General features: G+C 46.9%; 1 protein-coding gene across 3 annotated transcripts in view; it reads right to left on the minus strand.

Annotated features, from left to right (window-relative positions):
* Positions 1 to 332: 332 nt before the first annotated feature.
* Positions 333 to 13,564, minus strand: part of LNPK (lunapark, ER junction formation factor) — an 85,067-nt gene continuing 71,835 nt past the window's right edge. For all 3 annotated transcript variants that reach the window (XM_084643987.1, XM_084643988.1, XM_084643986.1), the window contains one exon: positions 333 to 1,322. In XM_084643987.1, coding sequence (XP_084500113.1) covers positions 1,123 to 1,322 — 200 coding nt within the window. In that variant the 3' untranslated portion in view covers positions 333 to 1,122. The remainder of the gene's footprint in view (positions 1,323 to 13,564) is intronic.

The raw sequence follows: 13,564 nt of genomic DNA on the forward strand, positions 1-13,564 counted from the left end.
ACTGCATCAATTGCCACAGCGTCGATCCCTGGTAAGCGTAGACATGGCCTTAGTAATTCAATGTGCTGTTAACCAAAAAAAACCCTGGAATTGTAAAATTAGGCACATTTAGAAAACAGTGAAATGTACTAACATAACTCTACAAAAAGCTTCTAGGTTAATTACCAACCCAGTTCAATTCTACCAAACAAGTCACATAGGTACTAAAGTACATGCTCTTTATAAAGCAAATTGACGTATTCCTTCAAGAGTCTCCATAAACTGTTATAGTTGCAATATAGCACACAAAGTTTTCTCATGAGTTCTGGAAAATACAAAGCAAATATTGCTGCTAGATAGTCTTTATTTTCCTTTAACAAAATACACAAAGGCACAACATTCACTTATATATCGTCATTATTATACAGCTATAAATAACGCTCAGTATTCAAGTACAATCAAGTGCAGAGACTTCCTATACTGTATGTAAACACAAACTAATTTTGTATATCATGTGCCTTTGGCCCATCTGCAACATAGGTAATGCCAAAGGAGTTACCATGCAGCTTAGTGATGTTTAAATGCATTCTGTCAAAAAAGTTAAGACAATGACTAAGCTGTTACAGTTATGACGACATTTCCATACTGCTTAAGCTGAATGCCTAAAGACATTTTAGCATGTAAACATCTAGATATTTAAAAGTCACTCAATCCATTTTAATGGGTAAACATTAAAAAAAATCCTAAAAGTTCACAAAACCAAAACTCCACTTGACAAGTTGTTGCCAATTACTGCAGCTTATGTTCAATAACCTAAAACTTAGTATGCATTTGGTTAAGTGTATGGAAAATAAACCTGTAGGTAAATTTTAGTTTTCAAATATACAAATCTAAACTAAAGCGACCTGTGATTATGTTAGACTTCAACCAGCTGCACATTCTGCAGTGCATTAGCTCACTGAAAGAATACATGTTTAATTTTCAATATCCAGTAGTGCACATAGTTTCGACGTACTGTGGTAGTGAGGCAGTCTGAGCTCAAGAGAGATTTTAAATTATACCATTTTTGAAAAGCCCACCTGAAGAGTAACAACTTGCATGAACAAAGCTAAAAGGACTAGCTACAGAAGGCACTTGAAGTACTTATTCTGCTTCCAGGACAGGCTCATCATTTTGTTCAGTTGGAACAGCAGAATCGATTTTTGTAACTGAAGGTTCATTTTCATTTGTTGTTTCTTCTTTAACACCCTCTTCAGATAATTCAACCCCTTGCTGCTCAGTACTCGATGCCTCACCATCTATCTGGTCTGCCTCAATAATACGTGTAACTTGTTCTATGGGTTCTGAGAAAAAATAAAATCATTAAATTAATCATTTGATCACTTCCAGAAATACTGAATATACAGTTCACATTTGTAAAGAAGTGTGGGAAACTTACACTTGAACATTTTCTAATCACACGTTTAGAGCACTGTCACCGTATAAAAGTTCTTTATAAATACCAGGACCAACTTGCAATGGGTTGATATTTCTCTAATGGTAAGGCCAAAAGTAAGAATTTGCAGAGTTTTGTTGTTGGGAGAGAAAAGTAGACAATGGGTGGAAGAGATATTGAAAATTTGAAGCTATCAAGGCAGGCATTTATATATTCGAGCGTATTTGATATAAGATTACACACAAGAACATTATTATAAAATTGCAGAAACTTAAGCACTCAAAAGTTAAATATCAGAATTAAGGTTTCCTATGCAACCTTAATTCAGTACCCTTGTGCATATGCATTATGATATAGTCTTTAATTACATGTTCACATACCATTTTTTCCCCACAGGACCCCTGCGTCATTCTATGGACAAGACAGACTGAATCAGAACTGTGCAATGAAGGAAGCTGTTTGTAGGACCCCTTGCAGCTTCTGCAAGAGATGAGGCAGTTTGACCTGAGTTGACTAGTTTGTGATTTTTACATGTTCACATACCATTTTTTCCACAGAACCCCTGACTCATCTCTTGCAGAAGCTGAAAGGTGTGTAATATTTATAGTACTGGAGGTAGAGGGGTTTAGGTCTGCCGATAACTACAGGCCCAACCCCTCAACTACAGGGGAGGAGCCAATGAGCCCAGACTACAGTGGATTTCTGGGGACAACAAATGAAAAAAACCGGGCACAGAAGTGACGTCAGAGGTAAAGAATAAGAGCTCCAGAGAGAGACACAAAGCAGAGAACCCCAGACAGCACCCATTGCTCCTCTAAGGAGTTTAGGGAGTCAGTGGACACTGCCCAGAGGAACTCTGTCCAAAGACGTGAGCAGAAAAGGGACCAAAAATAGGCCCCATGGTCACAGAGCACCCCTCTGTCTAGCTTCCTCCTCCTGGAATGATGGATGACCATCTTGGCCAGCACCAGGAGGAGGTTGATGAGGAGATCCTGCAACTTTGTGGGGCCACAGATGCAGTATGCATAGATCAAGAGGTGTGGGGAAAAATATGGCCAGAACCTCAGCAAGAGGCTCTGGAGGAGCCAGAAGAGGGGCTGCAACCCGATGTACCCACAGAGATGTGCACCAGGGTCTTCTTCTCATTGCAGAAGGGACGGGCATCAGGGGATTTTGTGAACTGCACCAAGTACATGCCTGTGCTCACAGCCACCAACTGAAATGCCTGGCAGGCTGTGGGACCAAAGTGGAATACAGGCTGGCCCACCAGGGTTCCTCACCCTCCTCTGGTGGCAGCAGGTCCTGCCACTTGGCGTCAGGGCAGGACACAAAGGTGAGGATGTGGATGGTATAAAGCACGAGGACGTACAGATGTTCTCTGGGCAAGGTTTGGAGGCAGACTAGCTGGATGTTGTGCAGTTGGCTCAGGTGGCATTTTAGGAGTGACTGGGGAGGCTCGCAGGATAAGGATCTAATGATGAGTTTTGGAGGGAAGCATCCTCCTGCAGGACTCACTCGAGAAAAGCAAGAGAAGCAGGAAACAAGGCTGCCCTCAGTTCCTGGAGTGCACAAGAGGAAATGTGCAGGATGGAAAGCCCCATGTGCTGGCCAGTAGTTGCAGGGTCCACCTGGCCCCTCTGATCAGAGTCCAGGTGTGTAATGAATGAGGCAGGAGATGCAGGAAGAGAAAGGGTGGTCTCACAGTTAAGAATGCTGTCCTGGAAAACACTGCATTCTATCCCAGCCTCTACACACAGTTCCTGCATGGTGCGAGGCAAGTCACTTAAACCAACTTTTCACAGGTGGTCTCTCATTGTGTGTTCTTTATTTTCTGTATGCCCAACTTGAGATCCAGATTGGAATCTGATTTGCAAGAAGACTGAGCACTCACAGCTGCAACTGAAGTCAGAGCGGTACTCTCATCATATGAGCTGTTAAATTCTCTGAAAAATCAGATCCTAGTCAGTTCAAGTTGAGCACTGAAAGTTAAGGTCAGAAGTGTCCACTAATCTCCAAGCTTCCCATCCTTAAAATGGGGATATCACTACCCTCTCATCTCTCACAAGCGTTATGAAGATACATTAATGTTTGTGATGTACACAGATACTATAGTGATGAGCGCCACAGAAAGGCCCCCGGGGCAAATTAATAATTTTGTCTTCACAGGAGAATTTCAATACCATGCAGTAAAGGCATGGGGACACTAACTGAACAATGAGGAGGAAATAAAATATTTAATACTTCTCATTAGCTGGGCATCATTTAACCTGCACACTGAATGAGGCAGGGGGTCCTCTGGACAAAACTATATGTGATCATGTAATAAGGCTATCACAAGGGAGAAAATTAAAGTTGGACAGACAACCTTAATTCTGGCATTTCCTAACTTCTGAGTGCTAAACTTTGCAACCTTAATATTAATTTTAATGTGGTTTTTTAAAAAAATATAATTGACTAGGTCTTTAAGAACACAAGCTATAAAAATAAATTCCATTATATGGCATCATACTGACACTCATGAGGTTCACCGGCAGGGTTGGAATCTTTAAAGCCACTCCACTGATCTCTGCAACTTGAGCTAATGTTGTAAATGGTAGCCGTAGAAGGTTGTCGTCCTCTACACGGATCAGCACCAGAGTGGTAGGACACACTGACAGGGGGGTTCACATATTTGGTGACAGAAAAGGAATGGGGAGATTCAGGCATCTTGGGTTCCATTCCAGGGTCTAGAGGGGAGTGTGATCTAGTGGGCACAGGCTTCTGCACATTCTTTTCAGCTTGACTCCTGCTCTGTTCCCTCTAACCAGTCCCTGTCTAGTCTCTTCCCCACCCATCTCATCATCCCAGCCTCATTCTCCTTACCTCACCAGTCTCAGCCTCCACTCCTCTGGCTTCTCATCCCAACCCCAGTTTCCTGGACCAGACAGTCTGTTTCATCTCCCAGATCCTCAGTCAGTCTCTCTGCTCCTCCTTGGCCTCCAGTCCTTCCCGCCCGCACTGGTTTTCTAATCCCAATTATTTTCCCCAGACTCCTCATCTAGTTTGTCTCTCTTACCTCCACCCCACTCCCTGGCTCCTTGTTCCAGTCTCAGACTCCCAACTCCCAGTCAGATTTTCTTTCATGCCTTACTTCAGTCCCAGTCTCAGACTCCTTGTTCCAATCTACTCCGTTCCTTGCCCAGTTCTTATCCTCTCTGCATTCAAGTCAGATAGCTTTCTCCTCCCTGGGCTCTTCCCCCAGGGTGGGTGGGAGTGCCATTGAAAGCACAGGAGAGACACCTTTCTTCTGCTATCAGTTCCAGTGCCCAGCCGCACCATAGCCTGGAGATTTTTAGCAGCTCAACCAAGAAGTCTGAGCATGTGTGAACTGCAATTTTTCAAAAGCTTATAGCAGCCAAATTTGGGTGGATTTTCAAAGGGAAAACAAAAGGCACATTCTTGGTACAGAGACCACTCGCCTGCCAAATTTCAAGCCCCTGAACTGAAGCATAGGGGCACACTAGAGGTCTCAAAAGAAGATTCCAAGAATATGAAAAAAATAAGTGAAAAGTAAGTTTTTATTAATTAAAAATAATTCTGGCAAAGGGCTGAACTGTTTGGGCTGAAACTTTCAAAAAATATTCAGCCTGAGGAGACACTATGCATAAAAAAATTTCAGCATAAATGCTTAAAAGTTGGCAAAGTTGTATGCAACTAAAAACAGGATCTTATAACAGCTCCACCTATTGTATAACAAACTCCAATGTTTAAAGCTTTCATGTGCAAGTACAAGGATTTAATGTTACATCATAACAAATTGGTTATGATTAATGTAAATGTCTAAAGTAATTTAGATCTCAGTAACACAATTTAAATGCTAGTAAAAGCTGTAATTATAGAGGGATAAAACTCTGAAAATTAAATTGAAAAGGACAAAATATTACAATACAAATCTCTTATTTCATTGAAGTCTTTGAGTATTAGCAATTAGCCTTGATTTAATTGAAGGGAAATACACCTACATATATCGGTCTTATACACAACAACTGTTGTAGACTGCTTAAGACAAATTTTAATATGTCAAAGCCATTACCATATTATAACACTTAACAAAAACCTGATTCCAACAGCCATGCATTTCTTAACATCCTTGCTTAATGTTTAGTATTAAACAAAAGCATGTAAACAGAGCCTTCTTCACAGTCAGCTAATGAAGTCAGCAGTCCTACCTTTACAGTAGGGAATGTTTCCTACAACAACCAGTGAGCTCACAATATTATAATTTCACAGTTTATCTAGGAAGGTAGGTATGAGAAAGTTTACAAAAAATCATGTAATAAGTAAATACCAAGTGTAAAGTGTATGATCTAACATGCAGCTTGTTTTTTGTTTTTTTTTTTAAGCAGCTGTGGTAGCGACACATGAGACCAGATTCTTAGATTGAGTGTGGGGAGGAACAGCAGGAGGAAGGAGAGTGGAAAAAGAAGAGAACAGAGAAAAAGACACTCACCGTTGTAACTGTTGTTCTTCGAGATGTGTTGCTCAGATCCATTCCAATTAGGTGTGTGCGCACTGCGTGCATGGCCATCGGAGAATTTTTACTCTAGCAACACCCGGTGTGTCAGCTGTGGAGCCCCCTGGAGTGGCGCCTTCATGGCGCTGGATATATACCCCAGCCGACCTAGCACCCCCTCAGTTCCTTCTTGCCGGCTACTCCGACAGAGGGGAAGTAGTGCGGGTTTGAAATGGATATGAGCAACACACTCGAAGAACAAGTTACAAAGGTAAGTAACCGTCTTTTCTTCTTCTAGTGCTTGCTCATATCAATTCCAATTAGGTGACTCCCAAGCCTTACCGAGGCAGTGGGGTCGGAGTGAAGTACTGTGGATTGCAGGACCACTCTACCAAACGCTGCATCATCTCTGGCTTGTCGGACGATGGCATAGTGTGAAGCAAACGTATGTACTGAAGACCAAGTAGTGGCTCTGCAGATCTCCTGGATTGGCACCTGGGCCAGGAAAGCCACTGAGTCCTTGTGGAGAGAGCGGTGAGGGGTGGGGTTGGAACACCGGCCAGATTATAGCAAACATGGATACACAATGCGATCCAAGAAGACATCCGCTGAGAGGAGACTGGGAGGCCCTTCATCCAGTCCGCCACCGCAACGAAGAGCTGGGTCGTTTTCTTGAATGGCTTCGTACGCTCTGTGTAGAAGGCAAGGGCCCTATGAACATCAAGGGAGTGTAGCCACTGCTTCCGACTACTGGCATGCGGTTTTGTACAAAAAAACCAGGAGGAAAATGTTCTGGTTGATATGGAAGGTCGATACCACCTTGGGAAGAAAGGCAGGGTGAGGTCGCAGCTGCACCTTATCCTTTTGGAAGATTGTGTACGGTGGTTCCGAGGTAAGAGCCCTAAGTTCGGAGACATGCCTCGCCGACGGGATAGCAATGAGGAAAGCCATTTTCCAAGAGAGGTATAGGAGGGAACAGGTGGCCAACGGCTTGAACAGGGGCCCCATAAGCCTGGAAAGGATGAGGTTAAGGTCCCACATGGGGACTGGCTGCCATACCTGCGGGTAGAGACGGTCCAGGCCCTTAAGGAACCTACAGATCATGGGGTTGGCAAAGACAGATTGGCCATTCGCTCCCAGGTAGAAAGCCGAGATGGCTGCCAGGTGAACTCTGATGGATGATATATCCAGGCCCTGCTGTTTCAGCCTCAGGAGATAGTCCAAAATGAGAGACATGGATGCTTGGAGATGGGGGCGTGCCACGGTGAGTGCACGAGCATGAGAATTGCTTCCACTTAGCCATATATGTGGCCCTAGTGGAAGGTTTCCTGCTACCCAACAGAACTTGCTGCACCAAATGAGAACAGAGGAGTTCTGAATGGCTCAGCCATGCAGCATCCACACCGTGAGGTGGAGGGATCATAGGTCGGGGTGACAGAGGCGGCCGTGATCCTGAGTGATCAGGTCTGGAAAAAGGGGCAGCGGCACTGGGGCATCCACAGAGATCTCCAACAGTGTGGTATACCAATGTTGCCTGGGCCACGCTGCGGTGATCAGAAACGGCAGCGTCCTGTCCCTGCGCACCTTGAGCAGTACTTTATGTGCCAGGGGAAACGGCAGAAAGGCGTAAAACAATCGGCTCGTCCACGGGAATAGGAAGGTATCTGTGAGAGCCTGGGGAGCAACCTTGGAGGGAGCAAAATGCCGGGCATTTCCGATTGCTCCGAGAGGCAAACAGGTCGACCTGAGGAAACCCCTACTTTAGGAAGATGGAGTGGATGACATCCAAATGAAATGGCCACTCGTGGTGGTCCGCCAACATGTTCTGGACCCCTGGGAGAAAAGACGCCACTAGGTGAATGGAGTGGGCTATGCAGACTCCCACAATCGAATGGCCTCCTGACTGAAGGGAGGAACGAGCAGCCCCTTGCTTATTGATGTAGAACATGGCTGTGGCGTTGTCTGTGAGGACTGCCACACAATGACCATGCAACCGCTCCTGGAAGGCTTGACAACCCAGACGTACTGCCATCAGCTCCCACACGTTGATGAGAGAGAGCTCGGATGGGGCCTATAGTCCCTGCGTCTGGATGTCCCTGAGAAGGGCACCCCATCACCAGGGCTGATGTGTCCGTGACAAGGGACAAGGAGGGCTGAGGAAGGGGACTCCTTTGCATACTGTCTTGGGGTCTAGCCACCAGTGGAGGGAGGCCAGGACCCTCTTCGGGATGGTGACCACCAGGTTCAGGCTGTCTCGACCTGGGCGATAGACTGATGCCAGCCAGGCTTGAAGCAAGCAGAGCTGTAGTCTGGCATGCCTAGTCACATATGTGCAGGAAGTCATGTGTCCTAGAACACTCAAGCATGTTCTTGCCATCGAGGTGGGAAGCTTTGAAGGCTCTGGATAAGGCTTGCCAAAGCTTGGAAACGAGCGTCCAGCAGGAGGGCTCGCGGTCGCATGGAGTCCAGGACCACCCCGATGAATTTTATTCTCTGGGTCGGTTCTAGCGTCGACTTCGCTACGTTGATAAGGAGGCCTACTCGACAAAACGTGTCCGTGACCAATTGAAGGTGGGACTGTACCTGTTCTTTGGTACGACCTCGGATGAGCCAGTCGTTGAGATACGGGTATACCTGTATCCGTCGTCGACGAAGGACAGCCATACATTTGGTGAACACCTGGGGGGCCGTAGAGAGGCCGAATGGAAGGACCGTGAACGGTTAGTGTTTGCGATTGACCATAAAGAGGATGAAACGTCTGGATGGATCGCTATGTGGAAATATGCGTCCTTCATGTTGATGGTGGCGTACCAGTCTCCGGGGAAGGTATAATGGTGCCCAAGGAGACCATGCGAAACTTCAACTTTACCATGAATTTGTTGAGTCCGTGCAGGTCCAGGATAGGCTGAAGCCCGCCCTTTGCCTTGGGGGATTAGGAAGTAACGGGAGGAAACCCCCCTGCCCCTTAGCTCCCTTAGAACCCTCTCGATCGCCCCCATGGCAAGGAGTATCTGAACCTTCTGAATGAGGAGTTGCTTGCTTGTGAGAGGGGTCCCTGAAGAGGGACAGGGAGGGAGGGTGGGGAGAAAGAAAATTGGAGAGAGTATCCCCTTTCCACCATGTGAAGAACCCAACGGTCCGTGGTTATGAGGGACCAAGCACGGTGGAAACGAGATAAACGATTCAAGAAGGGTGGGGTAGGATCCGGAACGAGGTCCAGTACATCATCCTCTGGCGTCCCTTCAAAAGTTTTGCTTAGAACCTGCCGAGGGCTTGGAAGGGCCCTGGCCCTGCCTGGATTGGTGGTTGGACGGCTTCCTCCTGCCATTACAACCCCGTCTCCTATAAAAATCCTGCCTTGGCCAAGAAGGGGGATAGGAGCGCTGAGGCTTAAAGGGCTTCCGCTGGGTAGCCGGCGTGTGCATGCCCAGCGACCTCATTATGGCCCTTGAGTCTTTGAGGCTCTGAAGCCTTGAGTCTGTCTTGTCCAAAAACATGACCTCTCCATCAAAGGGGAGATCCTGCAACATTTGCTGAAGCTCCAAGAGATACACCTCATTGCGATCCCTGAAGAGAGGGTCCCAGCGGCAGAGTCTGTGGTGTCCAAGGAGGCCTGCAATGAGGTCCATGCCACCCTTTTGCCTTCTTCCACCAGGGCCCCAAACTCTTCTCTGGACTCCGGAGGTACCAGCTCCTTGAACTTCACCATGGAGTTCAAAGAGTTAATATTGTATCGGCTCAGGAGCGCCTGCTGGTTCACGATCTGGAGCTGAAGACCCCCCGAGGAACAGACTTTGCACCCAAACAGATAGAGGTGCTTGGCCTCTTTTGACTTGGGCACTGGGGCTTGCTGACCATGCCACTCCTCATTCACTGAGGCCACCACCAGTGAACAAGGCTGTGGGTGACTGTAGAGACAGTCATATTCCTTGTAGGGGACGAAATACTTCTGCTCAACCCCTTTAGCAGTCGGGGGAATGGACGCGGGCATTTGCCAGATTGTTCTGGCCGTCGTCTGAATGGTCCGGATGAGTGGTAGGCCCACCCTAGATGGAGCCTCTGCGGACAAAATGTCAACCACAGGGTCCTCCACCTCTATAACCTCCTCTGCTTGGAGGTTCATATTCCACACCACTCTGCGCAAAAGGTCCCGGTGGGCACGGAAGTCTATTGGAGGGGGACCCGATATAGCAGTTCCCGCCACCTCCTCATCGGGTGAGGATGAGGAGGCCGCCACGGGAGGAAGAGGATCATCTGGAGCCCTAAGCCCGCGACCTCGGTGTCCGGACCAGGAACTGGACCTGGAGGAGGGCCTGGAGCCGGGAAGGACGACACCACAGTCTCCATGCTTCCAGGAGCAGGACAGCTGGTGGTGGCCTCTTGCACTCATGGCTCAGACGAGGCTGAACGAGAAGCCCCAGATGGAGCACCCTGGGCCTGGTGGTATGCCCAGGGCATCCAAAAGGGCCATTGAGTGGACCCTTGAGCAGAACCTTGCTCCTGTGTCTGCCAGTGTCCAGCCCGAGTCCAGGCAGCTGTGATGCAAGTGGCGGCGGTCTGAGAAACTCGACCCTGCCTCTGACTCTGAAGAACAAGAGGCGGAACGCGATGGCCACAGTGGTGCCGAGTGGGTCTGCGCACAGTCACATCGATGAGACGATGGAGAGCGGTACCGCAAAGCTAGAGATTGGTGCCGCGATGGTGGAGAGTGGTACTGTGACGCCGGGGAGCAGTGCCGGGACCTGGACCTAGGCCGCGACGATGACTGGCATTGGGAGCAACGTTTGAATCAAGATCTACTCCCGGACGGTGACTGGTGTATGGAGCGGTGTTGAGAACGGTACAGGGAGTCAGAGTGGTGCCGCGAGTACGACTAGCGCCGCGGCTCAACTGACGGTACCGGTGGGTGAATAAGAGCCAGCTTGCCCCGGAATGGTGCCATACAAACAGGTGCCGGTGCCTTGGTCTGCTGAGGGGATGCCGACACTGTCATGGCAATCAGACCCCTTGCAGCCACAAAGATATCTGGAGTAGACGGCAACTGGACCTCAACCACGCTGAGAGTCGGGGAGTCCAGTCGCACCGGACTCAACGGTTCCTTTCTCGATGCTGGAGTCAATGGTGCAGAAGCCGCCACTTGTGCCCTGGGTGCTTGGCTGTGGGACTCGGCTCTATAAACAGATCCAGGGAGGGTGGCACCTGCTGAGGTGGGCCAGCCTTTTCCGGTTTGTGGTGCCACTTCTGGCCAGGCGAGTGGGAGCGGTGCTGGACCGATGATGTCGGTTGTGGTGCCGGGGAACGTCGGTGCCGCGGGTCTCTATCAGAGTCCAACCGCGGTGCCATTCCTACCGCTGTTGCTGGGGCGCTGCGCACCAAAGCACTCGGTGCCAGGAGCTATGTTAAGCAAAAGTCCTGCTCCTTCTTAGTCTGGGGACGAAACCCCTTGCAGATCCTGCACTTGTCTGCTTGATGAGACTCCCGCAGACACTTCAGGCAAGAGTCATGGGGGTCGTCCATTGGCATGGACTTAGAGCAGGAACTGCAGAGCTTAAAGCCCGGAGCCTTGGGCATGAGCCTAAGCAAAAGATGGGAAGGAGGGAAAACCGCTTCCATCCCCACTAATACAAACAACTATACTATAACTATTAAACTGTGTAGGAAAAACGCTAGGGAGAGTGGAGAGCAGCAAAGCCAAGCTCCACAGTTCCAGTGACCGTCACGTAAGAAGGAACTGAGGGGGCGCTGGGTCAGTTGGGGTATATATCCAGCACCATGAAGGCGCCACTCCAGGGGGCTCCACAGCTGACTCACCGGCTGTTGCTAGGGTAAAAATTCTCTCACGACCGTGCACATGGTATGCACATACCTAATTGGAATCAATATGAGCAAGCACTCTAAGAAGAACAACCCATTGCCTATTCTCTAAAATTCTGAAGCAAGAGACTTTTGTAACACTTCTGCAGCAGTGATAGCATCCAGCCACCTGTAATTCTACACTCAAGGAATCCATCACTAGCAGCAGAATTTCAAGAATCCTGGCTTTTCATAATTCTGTTCACAAAGCCTCAGACACAAGAGAATTAAACCCTTTCTGAACTAGAAAAATCAGTATGTGATTAAATGGTTTCAAATTCAAGAATTCTCTGAAAATCTGCGTTATCAAAAGTGAAACAAGTTTATTCAGTTCAGCCTAGCACTCCACAGAATGTCAATTCTGTATGACAAGAATGGAACAGCAGAATTAGAGTTCAGGGATATACATAAAAGCTGTGTGAACAAGTTACTGTATACAAAAACTTTTCTGCATTGTACCACGCTTTAGCCACTATTAACAACATTTCACTCTAAATAATAAAGGTCATCCCAAAAGTTTCAAGTTAGAGTCCAGGGATTCACATTTTACTCACTAAGAGTGAAGTGTGACACAGGAAGATATTTGAAAGTTTTCATCTAGTTACACACAAAGCAAAATAACTATTTTCAATGCAGAATGCCAGGTTTCAGTTTTATAGACCACACGTGACATCAGCATTGTGTCATATAGTCAACTCCACTGTGTTGCATTTAGATTGAATGAGGTTTGCCAGTCAACCAAAGTGCACATTTTGGGGAGCTGTATGAAGTCCCTTTATTAAGTAAATTTTAAATGTTCAGAAGAACCAACCACCTGTTAAATAAGGATTACTGGGTTAAATCAACTCTTCAACTCCCAACTTTAAAGAGTCTCATGCCCAGACTTGCAAACTACAGAACCGTTACTAGTAGTAAAAGCATGAGAGGCAGTGCATGCATCACCTAGTCTGGAAACATTCTGTAACAGAGGAATAAGACAGACAGACCGACTGACTCTCTCTAATAATTTCTTTAGTTGTTCCTTCCATTGGCAGAAGTGATCTCAGAACCTCCATTTGCTCCTTTGCATTGGGCAAACTCATTGTTATTTTTATTATTCTTAGTACAATGCAGGACAGCTTAGGAGTGGACAAAAGCAACCAAAGGTCTTAAAGTAACTCAAGTTTTTGCCCTTTATATGAATTTTCTCTAAGACTAGGTTTCCTTCTCTACCTTAGCAGACCCAGTGAAATAATCTGACTTTTAAAAATGTGCACTAGTGAGATACACACTTTCCAGTGTCTCAAATACCTGCCTGAGGGATATTTGTCTCACACGTATTCTGTGTGCGTGGCTTCTATACCATGAGGAAGGAAGGAATACATGCATTTTAGTTTTTCTTGAAGGAGAAAGCCTAACATTTACACATCCATATGCCCGTGACAGTTCTGCCAAAGAGGTAGATCAGCGCTCCTCAGCAAGTCAGACTGAACTGAGTAAAAGGGTCAACAACTTAGGACATTTTTACACTGAAAAAAAAATCATATTAGAAGTAACTGAATCCAAGAAAATAGGATTAATCTCCTCAGTCCTCTGTGCCAGTGTCAGGAGGTCTGAAGAAAAAAAACACAAAAAAGACATGCGGGGGCAGAAATGCTTTTCTTCCAAAGAAAATAACTTATGGGTTTAAGAAATGGTGCCCTAGTGCTATTCCCTTACAGAGCTAGAGGATATTAAGCCTTACTGGTTAAGAGACAAGCCAATTCTTTGCCAACAAAGTTTGCTTTCAGATCCAGTTTCTTGAACAGTCATTCTGAGCGGTCATT

This window comes from Lepidochelys olivacea, assembly GCF_965140295.1.
Source record: "Lepidochelys olivacea isolate rLepOli2 genome assembly, chromosome: 11".
Lineage (NCBI taxonomy): Eukaryota > Metazoa > Chordata > Testudines > Cheloniidae > Lepidochelys > Lepidochelys olivacea.